At 42.5% G+C, this 13053-nt stretch overlaps 1 protein-coding gene across 1 annotated transcript in view; it reads right to left on the bottom strand.

The window, feature by feature from the left end:
* The window catches only part of ZNF10 (zinc finger protein 10), a 51219-nt gene extending 39796 nt beyond the window's left edge, over positions 1-11423 (bottom strand). The window contains exons 1-3 of the mRNA XM_070474659.1: positions 11180-11423; positions 9108-9234; positions 8754-8852 (exon numbers count right to left, since the gene is read on the bottom strand). Coding sequence (XP_070330760.1) covers positions 8754-8852; positions 9108-9141 — 133 coding nt within the window. The 5' untranslated portion in view covers positions 9142-9234; positions 11180-11423. The remainder of the gene's footprint in view (positions 1-8753; positions 8853-9107; positions 9235-11179) is intronic.
* Between the last annotated feature and the right edge of the window lie 1630 nt (positions 11424-13053).

The following is a 13053-nucleotide window of genomic DNA, read 5'->3' as shown; positions in this document are numbered from 1 at the left end:
TATGCTGTCTAGGGTGGTCATATTAGGGAATTGTAAATTAAGATGATATACCACTACACACCTATCAAAATAGCCAAAATTCTCTAACAACATATGCTGACAAGGATGTGGAACAACAGGAACTCTTATACATTGCTGGTGGGAATGAAAAATGGTACAGCCACTTTGAAAAACAGTTTGTTAGTTTCCTATAAAACTGAACATCCTCTTATCATACAATTCAGCAATCACATTCCTTGGTATTTACACAAATAATTAAAACATGTTCACACAAAAACCTGCACATGGAAGTTTACAGCAGCTTTATTCATAACTGTCAAAACTTAGAAACAAGATGTTTTTCAGTAAGAGAATGGAAAACCGTGATACATCCAGACTATGGGATATTACTCAGCACTAAAAAGAAATGAGCTATCAAACCATGAAAAGGTATAAAGGAATAAGCCTTAAATGAATAATATTAAGTGAAGAAAGCCAATCTGAAAAAGCTAAACACTATGAATTCAACTATATGATACTCTGGAAAAGGAAAAACTACGGAAACAGTAAAAAGATCCATGGTTGCCAGGGGTTAGGGGAAGAGAGTGATGAATAGGCAGAGAATGAGAATTTTTAGGGCAGTAACACTATTCTGTATCATACTAACATATGGATACATGTCATTACACATTTGTCAAAATGCACAGAATGTACAAAACCAAGGAAGAACCTAAGGTTAACTATGGACTTAGGGTGATAATGATATGTCAAGGTATGTTCATCAGTTGTGAAAAATGTAGTACTGTGGATATTGTCAGTAAGGAAGACCAGACAAGGGTGGGAATGGGCAGGGGAACTCTGTACTTTCTGTACTCAGTTTTGCTGTGAACCTAAGACTGCTTTTTTAAAAAATAAAGTTTATTAATTAATAGAAAAATCACATCATTTGCAGGAAAGGTTTAAGATATTATTAAAATGCCACAGTAAAGACAGAGAGAAAAATATACAAAGTCACTAGCATTCCTATAGAAAAGCAATATAACTTCTTAGAAAAGAAACTTTAAAAAGTTGCTTAAGAATAAATTCAACAACAGGGGTACAGAGATTTTACAAAGAAAATTCAAAATCTTGAGAAGCTGTACTGTTAACTCCTAAATGTATACTTTAACTCAGCATCAGCATCACGGGGCCTTGTTAAAAATGTAAATTCTTGAGTTCTATCCCAAACCTAATGACTCTGGATTTCTGGAGAGGGGCCTGGAGGTATGTTTTAAAACAATCCAGAGGACTAAAATTTGAGAAGCACTGTGATCTCTCTCTTAAGATCTAAAATATGATATTCAGTTGCCTACTGAATTTATATACTTGAGTATCCCAAAGATCCAAAATTTAGTAAGTTACAAATTGATATAATCTTTCTTCTTTCAAACTTGCTCATCCTTTTTCTCTTCCAAGAAATAATAATTTACCACCAAAAAAAAGTGATATCAATCACAATTCCTCAGTCATCTTCATGTCATTTATCTAGTCAATCACCAGGTCTTTCTGAGTTCACTTCCTTACTTTGTTGCCATCTGTATACCTTCTTCCATTCCCTGGACACCTCCAATGGTTCAGGTGATGATTACATCTAGATTAGGTTATGGAAACAACTCTTAAATGACTATCCTGTTTCCTAGGCTTGCTTCCAATAAATCTGTTTCCCAAACTTCAGCCAGAAGGATGTCACTAAAGTGCTCACCTGCCTAACATCTTTGGATGACTCCCTATTAGCCTAGGGATGAACTCTAAGTTCATTAATATGGCCTGTAAAATACCTGCATGATCTGACCTGTACTTTACATAACCATCCTTAATTCCCACCATTTACCTCCTATACTTTATACTTTTGCTCAATCTAAACTGAACCTCATCCTCTTACTTTATTAGCATGATCTTTACGCATGCTGTAACTGTTTTTTTCTTCACTTATAAAATATGAATGGCTCCAAGCATGTACATATGGAGTAAGTACACTCTGACTGGTTCTCCCACTGAGTACAAGTGAAAACCATGAACAGAGTGCATAAAGGAGCTAGCTGAGGACTCTAAAAGGTAAACGGTAGCAAGCTGACTGCAGAAGGAAGCCAGAACACAAAGTAACACAACTGGTGGTGAGTTTCTTGTTTTTTTCCCCATCTCCAATCTCTCCAGGCCTAAAGTCAAATGCAACCTGAAAGCAAGAACTGGGCAACAGGTAAAGAGCTCCAAGAGAAGCCTCTATTTCTGTCTTATAAATGGGAAAGGGGGGGTCCATACAGAGAAACCTTATTGTTCATTTCCCATTCTCTCCTGCCTAAATCCAAAGCATGTTGCAGCAGTGATGGCCATATCAGTTCAGTTCAGTTCAGTTTAGTTGCTCAATAGTGTCCGACTTTGCGACCCCGTGAGTCGCAGCACGCCAGGCCTCCCTGTCCATCACAAACTCCCGGAGTTTACTCAAACTCATGCCCATCGAGTCGGTGATGCCATCCAGTCATCTCATCCTCTGTTGTCCCTTTCTCCTCCTGCCCCCAATCCCTCCCAGCATCATGGTCTTTTCCAACGAGTCAACTCTTTGCATGAGGTGGCCAAAGTATTGGAGTTTCAGCTTCAGCATCAGTCCTTCCACTGAACACCCAGGACTTATCTCCTTTAGGATGGACTGGTTGGATCTCCTTGCAGTCCAAGGGACTCTCAAGAGTCTTCTCCAACACCATAGTTCAAAAGCATCAATTTTTCAGCACTCAGCTTTCTTCACAGTCCAACTCTCACATCCATACATGACCACTGGAAAAACCATAGCCTTGACCAGATGCACCTTTGTTGGCAAAGTAATGTCTCTGCTTTTTAATATGCTATCTAGGTTGGTCATAACTTTCCTTCCAAAGAGTAAGCGTCTTTTAATTTCATGGCTGCAGTCACTATCTGCAGTGATTTTGGAGCCCCCCAAAATAAAGTCTGACACTGTTTCCACTGTTTCCCCATCTATTTCCCATCAAGTGATGGGACCAGATGCCATATTAGTTTTCTGAATGTTGAGCTTTAAGCCAAGTTTTTCACTCTCCTCTTTCACTTTCATCAAGAGGCTTTTTAGTTCCTCTTCACTTTCTGCCATAAGGGTGGTGTCATCTGCATATCTGAGGTTATTAATATTTCTTCTGGCAATCTTGATTCCAGCTTGTGCTTCTTCCAGCCCAGCGTTTCTCATGATGTACTCTGCATATAAGTTAAATAAGCAGGGTGACAATATACAGCCTTGACATACTCCTTTTCCTATTTGGAACCAGTCTGTTGTTCCATGTCCAGTTCTAACTGTTGCTTCCTGACCTGCATACAGGTTTCTCAAGAGGCAGGTCAGATGGTCTGGTAGTCCCATCTCTTTCAGAATTTTCCACAGTTTATTATGATCCACACAGTTGAAGGCTCTGGCATAGTCAATAAAGCAGAAATAGATGTTTTTCTGGAACTCTCTTGCTTTTTCGATGATCTAGCAGATATTGGCAATTTGATCTCTGGTTACTATAGGCAATTAAAACTCCAAGGCAGGGTAACATTTCCTCCCTCAGCAGAAAAACCTATGGTCCTAAGAGCACAGGGGTAATACCCTCACCCTTCTTTTTTCTCTCCATCCCCTTGTTGCGTGGCTACAGAGGCAGACAAAGTTACAGAAGTGCAGAGGGGAACCAAAAGGTCTACCTTTCTATCCAGAAGACCTGAAAGAGGGGGCGCTGGGAGCCAAAAAGGAAAGAGGAGATTGTGAAAAAGGGAGCCAAGAAAGTGATCTCATAAAGTTTTGTATGAAATTCTGGGCTCATCCTTGAGCTGTGCATGCATGGATCTGACCCTAAATAGCACACCTAAAGCTGAACCCACTGTCTAAGTTCCAGAAAGGCCACTAAGCCGTGCTTATGGGGGCAAATAAAATAGACCTGCAAAGGCTTTGAAAATCAGACTGTCATTGGAACCACACACAAAGAAAACAGGTTAGAACTTGTGGCCTCAACTTATCCATACTGACAGCCTGCTTAAATAAAGTTAGTATCTCAACAGGATTTAAATAAGACCCAAAGTCTTAATATTTAAAAAAAAAGTTACAACTCAAAGTTATAGGACATAGAGGAATATTTCACCATCCCACAGGGAAAAGACAATCCAGTTATAAACACATTTATGAAGCATTTATATATGGATAGTACATTAAAACAAAATTAGGGAAAACTGTTATTCTGATATGAAAATATTCCAGTTGTATAGAAAATATCCCTATACTATATACATGATAATGAAGTACTATATAGTGAAGTGTCAAGATGTCTGTAAATGACATTATTCAGCAAAAAAAGGAATGAGGTGAGGCAAATACAATCAAATGTTATCCAGTATTAAATCCATAATGGACTGTATAGATTTATGAAAAGACAGAAAAACAGAAAAAAAAAATAGGGAACCCAGAAACATACACAAAAACTTAACTTTCTGAAGATTGCTTTGGCTATTCGGGGTGTTTTGTGTTTCCATATGAATTGTGAAATTTTTTGTTCTAGTTCTGTGAAAAATGCCATTGGTAATTTGATAGGGATCACACTGAATCTGTAGATTGCATTTGGTAGTATAGTCATTTTACCAATATTGACTCTTCCTACCCAGGACACAAAAACTTAATTTATGAGTAACCAGTGAAGGAAAGGACAGACATATCAATAAATGGTACCTTGAGAAATGGATGTCAAGAAAGAAGACACTGAAATTGACCACTAAGTCATGTGACACACAAAAATAAATCCAAAGTAAACCATGGATCTAAATGTGAATGGCAAAATGACTAGGCTTTTAAAAAAGAAAATCTAGGAAAACATCATCATGACCTCATGGTACGGAAATATTTCTTAAACACATCCAAAAAAAAAAAAAAAAAAAAAACCCTCATAAAGGGAAAGACTGATGAGTCTGACCACACTAGAATTAAGAATTTCTGTTCGTTAAAAAAGGTTTTAAGGGGAAAAGTCAGTCACATGTAAGAGAAGATATTTGAAGTGAATAGAATTGCAAAGGATTTGTATCCAAAATTTGTAACTCCTACAGAACAAGAAAATAATACAATAAATGAGCAAAAACTAAGAGGCACTTCATAAATGAGGGTATCTAAATACTCAATAAACATATGAAAAGGTGCTCAACTTCATCAGTAATTGTAGAAATGCACATTTAAACTAGATTAAGCTCCCACTGCACACTCCTGACAGGAGTGCTATCTCCTGACAGTTGTGAAGATTATGATATCTAATATTACATGGTGTTGGTAAACATGGGGAGCAAGAGGAACTCACTTATGGTGTCTGTGGGAGTGCAAGTCAGTAAAAACACTGGAAAACATTTTGGCATCATCTAATGATGTGAACAAAGGTCCATCTAGTCAAGGCTATGGTTTTTCCAGTGGTCACATATGGATGTGAGACTTGGATTGTGAAGAAAGCTGAGTGCCGAAGAACTGATGCTTTTGAAATGTGGTGTTGGAGAAGACTCCTAAGAGTCCCTTGGACTGAAAGGAGATCCAACCAGTTCATCTTAAAGGAGATCAGTCCTGGGTGTTCACTGGAAGGACTGATGCTGAAACTGAAACTCCAATACTTTGGCCACCTTATGGGAAGAGCTGACTCACTGGAAAAAGACCCTGATGTTGGGAGGGATTGGGGGCAGGAGGAGAAGGGGACGACAGAAGATGAGATGGCTGGATGGCATCACCGACTTGATGAGCATGAGTTTGAGTAAACTCCAGGAGTTGGTGATTGTTGGGAGCCGGCGAGAGAAACCCTGCCTGTGACAAGGTCTGGGTTCAAGGAGCTGGCACGCAAAGGTGTCTGGACCTCTGGGACCACTCCACACGCAAAGGCGTCCAGACCTCTGGGGGTTTCTCAGGACCACCCCACCATCCACTCCCAGGCCTTCGTCCTTTCATCATCTGATGCTTGGTGTTCTTCTATGTTCCCTAAAAACTAGTCTGACTCTTACCTAAATTCCCTCCTTGAAACCTTTGCATGACAGCAACACAGTCCCTGGGGGCACATGGGTCCCAATAAACAGGCCTATCTATCCCATAAGCAAAAGAGGATAAGAGTCCACTAGAGACTGAGAAGATTCCTTAGGGTGTGATCAGGAGGGAATTCATAAGACCTCTGACCCTTAGGATTACATACCAGAGCTAAGTCCACCAGGGGCTGAGCTTCCCAAGATAAGGTTTGTAGAAGGCTTTTCACAGTTGACTAGCTACTGCCATTGAATTGTTTAAAAGTTATGTGTAGGTATTGACTGTTCTGGAAAGTTATTTATGATGTAACCCATGATTGTGCACCTGGTACAATCTTATCATTCCCCCCTCCTTAAACATCTTTAAAGGATTATTGGTTTTAGGATATATAGCACTGATGTAAAAGAATAAAGTAGTCTTGATCCTGCACTCAACCAAGACTTGACTCGCTTTCTTTTCTTTGCCGACGCTGCTCATCCGAAGGGAACCCCTGGACTCCGCCGCCAGGGCTGGACCCTGGCAGGTGATGGACAGGGAGGCCTGGCGTGCTGCAGTTCATGTGGTCGCAAAGAGTCGGGTGTGACTGAACTGAACTGAACTGAACTGAACTGAATTGAACTGAATGATGTGAAAGAGACACATCATCCTCTGGCTCAGCAATTCCAGTTCTAGATATAAACCACAGGAACCCTGTGCCAGGATGTACCAGGACCCAAGGACAACAGCAATGTTGCTTGCAACAGCCCTAAACAGCAAACAACCCAAGAAGCTGTCAATAACAGGATGGATAAACTGGGTTGTATCTACTTGTACAATGAAACAAACTCCTAGATCAATATGCAAAATACCTGAATATTATAATAATTTTGAGAGAAGTAAATTAGAACATACACATTATGATTATCTATATAAAAAGTTCACAAACATACAGATGTAAACTAGTGACTAGAGACACAAACAGTTGAAAATAAAGAAAACCAAGGAAGTTACTATCATTAAAAAAATTAATTACCTTTGCAGGAGGTGCAGGGTGACTGGGATGAGCACCCAAAGAGCTCTTAGGGACCCAGGACTTCTGTGTTTACTGACCTGAGTGGTAGTGACATGGGTGTCTTTTTTTTTTTTCCCATTTATTTTTATTAGTTGGAGGCTAACCACTTTACAATATTGTAGTGGGTTTTGTCATACATTGACATGAATCAGCCATGGAGTTACATGTATTCCCCATCCTGATCCCCCCTCCCACCTCCCTCTCTACCCGATCCCTCTGGGTCTTCCCAGTGCACCAGGACATGGGTGTCTTATAATAATTTAAGCTACATGTTTATGTTTTATGCCTTATTTCTGTGAGCTATTTCACCTTTCAAAAAAGTTATGGGGGAACAGTTCCTAAGAACTATCTGAGGTGCTGTCTCCCAGGCTGTAGTGCTCATTTTGCCCCAATTAAAATTTAACTTGCCAAAAAAGGGGGGTACTGGAAGGAACACACAAAAATTGCAAGAGCTGTATTAAAGTGGTGGTATAGAGGCTTTTTCTTCAACTCATTCTTTGATGAGGAAGTCTCTGGGCACTTGTCCCTCCTTGTGACTTTCAGGCATACAGGACTCTCTTTCCACGTCCTTACTCCTGAAAGTCTTGCTTTCAAAGTCGGAACTCAGTTTTCAAGGCATCTTCTGTCCTGTCACTAGTCCTTCCATTAGCTTCTTCTCTTTAAACGTAAGTGTTCCCCTGTTATCTCAAGAGGACCACTCTCTAAAGGCCAGTATATTTCCAATAGAGGTCTGCTTCAGAATCAACTACAGAACTTACAGAAATTGTCATAAATACATACAATTTAGGCTCCAAAGGTTTTCTGTGTCAAGAATCTTAAATGGCAGAGCATGGCCATATTTATTTTTGAAGAGCTTCACCAGCAATTTTATTTCAACCTAACATGAAGAAGGCTTTCAAAGCCCTTCTCAATCAATCTCATTGCTTCTATTTTTTCCTTCTTAATACAAAATTCCCACTTCTACATTCCTAACTTGAATTCTTTTCTAAGACATATTCCAATAGTTTGTTGTACCTCTCTACTTGGAAATACCATCCTCTACTCACACCATGCATATCTCAAACTAATTCACCACATTTTCTCAAAAACTGACCCTTTTTCTGTCTTTTCTATTTCTGTTACTACTATCCCTATTTGAATTACCCTAACACCAACTGGAAATCCTTTCTTCTCATTGTTGAACTGCCAACTTGAGGACCTCTAACCAAGTTATTTACAGACCCACTATCTCACTATGCCATGCCTTCTATTCTCTGAGGCATATACCTAAGAGAAAGTCTTAAAGAGATTAAAAAATAAATATTGTTAATGTATTAGTGAAGGAATAAACCCATTAATTAACCAAAGCCTAATGAATTACTCAAGAGGGTTAGAACAGCAATATAAAGAAAAAATATACACCTTTTAACTTAAGACAATAGAAGCACATATGTAAATTTTTAAAAAGAAAGAAGAGAAATAAAGTGAAGAAAAGGATGAGAAGAGAACTGAAGGAAGACAAGTAAGTAGGTGTGAAGTGATCCCCTTGCATGGGCAAGACTTCACAGTCCCCTCCCGTATCTCTGGTACCTTTAAAGGAAAACTTTCTATCCAACATATAAAAAAAGTACCGCTTTCTCACTGACTGGTTGGGTTGTTATTTTAAAAAACTTCACTACCAGCTTCTCACTCACTCACCTGGAAACAGCTCTCTGCTTACATCTCCATTCCCCAGCCAGGGCTCTTTCCCTTGCTCCAATAAGGAAACCACATCTGGCTTAGAAATGTTAAGACCTGCTTGTGGAAAATGAAATACATTCAAAATTACTCCTTGAACCCTTACCAAAAAAGAGGCCATTATTAGAAATGCCAGCTATAAGTATGAAAGATGTGTAAGGACTAGTTGAAGTTATAATCCTCTTCTTGAAAGCAAAAAAACAAAAACAAAAAAACCTTTCCTTCCTTGGGAATATTCAGTCAGATAATCAAGATTCACAACAGTCATCCTAAAGGTCAAATTCTGCCTGAGAGGAGATGAGAGGAAATACCTACCCAGTGAGACCAGGTGGCCATAGTTCTCCAACATTACATTTCTGTACAAATCTCTCTGAGCAGGCTGGAGCCATTCCCACTCCTCCCGGGAGAAGTCTATGGACACATCTCTGAATGTCACTGACCCCTGAAATGACATACATACATCTGCACAACCAGCATCTATGTTCCCAAAGGCCCTGATCAAGGAATGAAATGAGTCCACTGTGGAGGGTGGACAGTGTACATAAGTAGTGCAATGACAGTTTTCAGTATTCTGAGTTATTATTAAGAATATAAGTAAGAGCTTAGCCATTTTGTTTTATTGTGTAGTTGAAGAAAAAAAATATGTTTTGTCCTGAGATAATTTATAATTTTGTGACTACACATGTGAACAACATGTATTTCTGGCTTTGGCTGTAAACATTCTTAAGATCTCACAACACTTTATGAATAATGAAGACAGTCCCTTTATGTTTAATAGGGAATGTATATTTTCCTTAATACCAGCCTACTTTAGTGGGGGCTTCCCCCATTGTTCAGCAGCAAAGAATCCGCCTGCCAATGTGGGAGACACAGGACAAATGGCTTCGGTCCCTAGGTTGGGAGGATCCCCTGGAGAGGAAATGGCAACCCAGTCCACTAATCTTGCCTGGGGAAATCCCATGGACAGAGGAGCCTGGCAGGCTACAGTCCATGGGGTTGCATAGAGTTGGACATGCATTAGTGACTAAGCCAACAACATTTTAAAATGATTTGACAAGAATTTCTCCATAGTCACTACTGGCTGTAGCATATAGCAGCAGCACCTGTTTAAGGGACACACACCCAAGTTTATCCCAGGCATCCCCATTTCTGAAGAAATAGCTGTGAAACTTGGAGACAATTTCAGCAATGTCAGGGAACAAGAGAATAAAGACTAAAGTATAAGGAACTTCCAGGGTGGAACCTAAAGCTTTTCCCCTCCAGGTTGGGTGAATAATAAGCTCCTGCTTTGCAGCACTTGAGTGATCCACATAGCCATTAGGCATGAACAGGATTTTTAAAAGTCCCAAACTAGTAACAGTCCCAGAGGTATGACAGAGTTATATTTTACAGCTAAAAAAAAAAAAAAAAAAAAAAAAAAAAAAAATCATGTCCCTATAACTTGTTATAGATTTTTGGCTAATAAAGGAAGCTGTGTCCTAATATAATATACTGCAGTGGGATCTGCAGTACAGAAGGAAACTGGACTCCCAGCAAAAGTTGGAGAGCCTCTGGATTTGGAGACAAGCATGAAAAAAAGTAGGACAGAGAAATGAAACTGCATCCAGACGGAATAATTTGGAATCGGGGCCTTCTTGTCCCTCACCTCTGAAGCACAACTGCCTGCCAAGTATTCAGTCTCAACGAAAACAACCAATAAAATAATAGTAATAAATAATCAATAAAAACAGGACGAATAAGTTAAAGAACGGCAGCGGGAGCGAGGCCTAAAGCACTCCTCCTACCCAATTTGTTTGGCAAAAGGAGAACGGGACAGCCTGGTCTACGTTCAGGCCCCGCCCACATCAGGACAGCGCCCCCAGCGCCGCGCCCCCAGCGAACCCTCTCCCGTCCTCTCAGGTACAAGAGAGGGAGGCAGGGCAGGTACAGGGGTGAGGGTTACAGGAGAAGGAAAGCCTGTGTAAACACAGCTGCACTTAGAAGAAAGGAAACACAATTTACCTGCGACATGGCTCAGGGCAGGGCCGGCTGAGAACGCAGCGTGGAGGGCGGAGCTGGCGGGGAGAGAAAGGAGCTGAGGCACTGCCAGCGGGGCCGTGCGGGCGAACCGGGCCGGGCTAGGGGCCAGTCGCTCCGCAACCACCGCCCTCGTCAGGCAGGATCAGGGGCGTCCACGACAGCTCCCTCCCCGCCGCGGCAGGGGCACCCAGCCTGGGCCGGACGCGCGGCCGCAGCGCCTCAGCCTTTAACGGGGCCGCAGCTGGGGCATCTCCTCCGCGCTGCCGGCTGGGCAGCCACGACTTCCCGAGCTCGGGATGAGGCCAACCGCCCTCGGGCACCTCGGCCCCAGCGGGGGCCGGCTCGGGCAGGGCGGGCCCTTCTCCTACCTCGGTCAGTACAGGCCAGTTCTTGTCTCTGCAACGGGGACCCCGCGCCAGAGTCCCGCAAACTGCGCCTTCCGAAGCCTCAGCCACCGACCTCAACCAGGCCGCGGGCCTCAGACAGCTCTGCTTCCCAGCACCCACCGCGGCCTCCGCGCCTCGCGGGCAGAGAGCCCCCCACACGACAACTCCCAGTACGCCCCGCGCCCACAAGGTGAAAGGGGGCCTCAAACAACTACACTTCCCAGGGTCCACTGCGGCTTCAGCCTGAGTCCAAGCCATCCTCGCTTGAACTACTATTCCCAGAATCGACTGGAGCCTTTGCCTTTCTTTCCAAGACTTGCAGCCCAGACAGCGGCAGTGACAGGACCCTCCTCCCGGAGGGACTCTGACTCCCAGATCTTGGAGTCCCGTGTGGCAGCTCAACCACCGCGGCCTGGGCGGCCGTCGGCGACCGTCCCCGAGCCGAGCCCAGATTGGCGAGCTGTCCGCGTGAGCAGAGGCGGCAGCCGGGCTTCGACCCTGAAGCTCCCGAGGGAACCCCGAGAGCTCGGTTCCTCCCCGTGCTGACAGCTCGGTCCCGAGCACATACAGAGGGTTGAGGATTAAGCTCTGACAGAGCTCCTATCAGAGGGGATGGGAGGTAGGGCGAGAAGCTTTGTATTGAAATGGGAAGCTTAGGAGAGATTCAGTCAGTCAGTTCAGTAGCTCAGTCGTGTCCGACTCTTTGCGACCCCATGAATCGCAGCACTCCAGGCCTCCCTGTCCATCACCAACTCCCGGAGTTAACTCAAACTCATGTCCATCGAGTCGGTGATGCCATCCAACCATCTCATTATCTGTCGTCCCTTTCTCCTCCTGCCCCCAATCCCTCCCAGCATCAGGGTCTTTTCCAATGAGTCAATACTTTGCATCAGGTGGCCAAAGTATTGGCGTTTCAGCTTCAGCATCAGTACTTCCGATGAACACCCAGGACTGATCTCCTTTAGGATGGACTGGTTGGATCTCCTTGCAGTCCAAGGGGCTCTCAAGAGTCTTCTCTAACACCACAGTTCAAAAGCATCAATTTTTCGGTGCTCAGCTTTCTTCACAGCCCAACTCTCACATCCATCCATGACCACTGGAAAAACCGTAGCCTTGACCAGATGGACCTTTGTTGGCAAAGTAATGTCTCTGCTTTTTAGTATGCTATCTAGGTTGGTCATAACTTTCCTTCCAAAGAGTAAGTGTCTTTTAATTTCATGGCTGCAGTCACCATCTGCAGTGACTTTGGAGCCCCCCAAAATAAAGTCTGTCACTGTTTCCACATCTATTTCCCATGAAGTGATAGGACCAGATGCCATGATCTTAGTTTTCTGAATGTTGAGCTTTAAGCCAACTTTTTCACTCTCCTCTTTCACTTTCATCAAGAAGCTTTTTAGTTCCTCTTTACTTTCTGCCAGAAGGGTGGTGTCATCTGCATATCTGAGGTTATTGATATTTCTCCCGGCAATCTTGATTCCAGCTTGTGCTTCTTCCAGCCCAGCGTTTCTCATGATGTGCTCTGCATATAAGTTAAATAAGCAGGGTGACAATATACAGCCTTGACATACTCCTTTTCCTATTTGGAACCAGTCTGTTGTTCCATGTCCAGTTCTAACTGTTGCTTCCTGACCTGCATACAGGTTTCTCAAGAGGCAGGTCAGGTCGTCTGTTATGCCCATCTCTTTCAGAATTTTCCACAGTTTATTGTGATTCACACAGTCAAAGGCTTTGGCATAGTCAATAAAGCAGAAATAGATGTTTTTTTCTGGAAATCCCTTGCTTTTTTGATGATCCAGCGGATGTTGGCAATTTGTTATCTGGTTCCTAAATTAAAAGACACTTACTCCTTAGAAGGA

Source organism: Odocoileus virginianus, chromosome 12, assembly GCF_023699985.2.
Source record: "Odocoileus virginianus isolate 20LAN1187 ecotype Illinois chromosome 12, Ovbor_1.2, whole genome shotgun sequence".
In the NCBI taxonomy this organism is placed as follows: domain Eukaryota; kingdom Metazoa; phylum Chordata; class Mammalia; order Artiodactyla; family Cervidae; genus Odocoileus; species Odocoileus virginianus.
The sequence above is the reverse complement of the archived record's forward strand: the minus strand, read 5'-3'. Positions and strand labels throughout refer to the sequence as shown.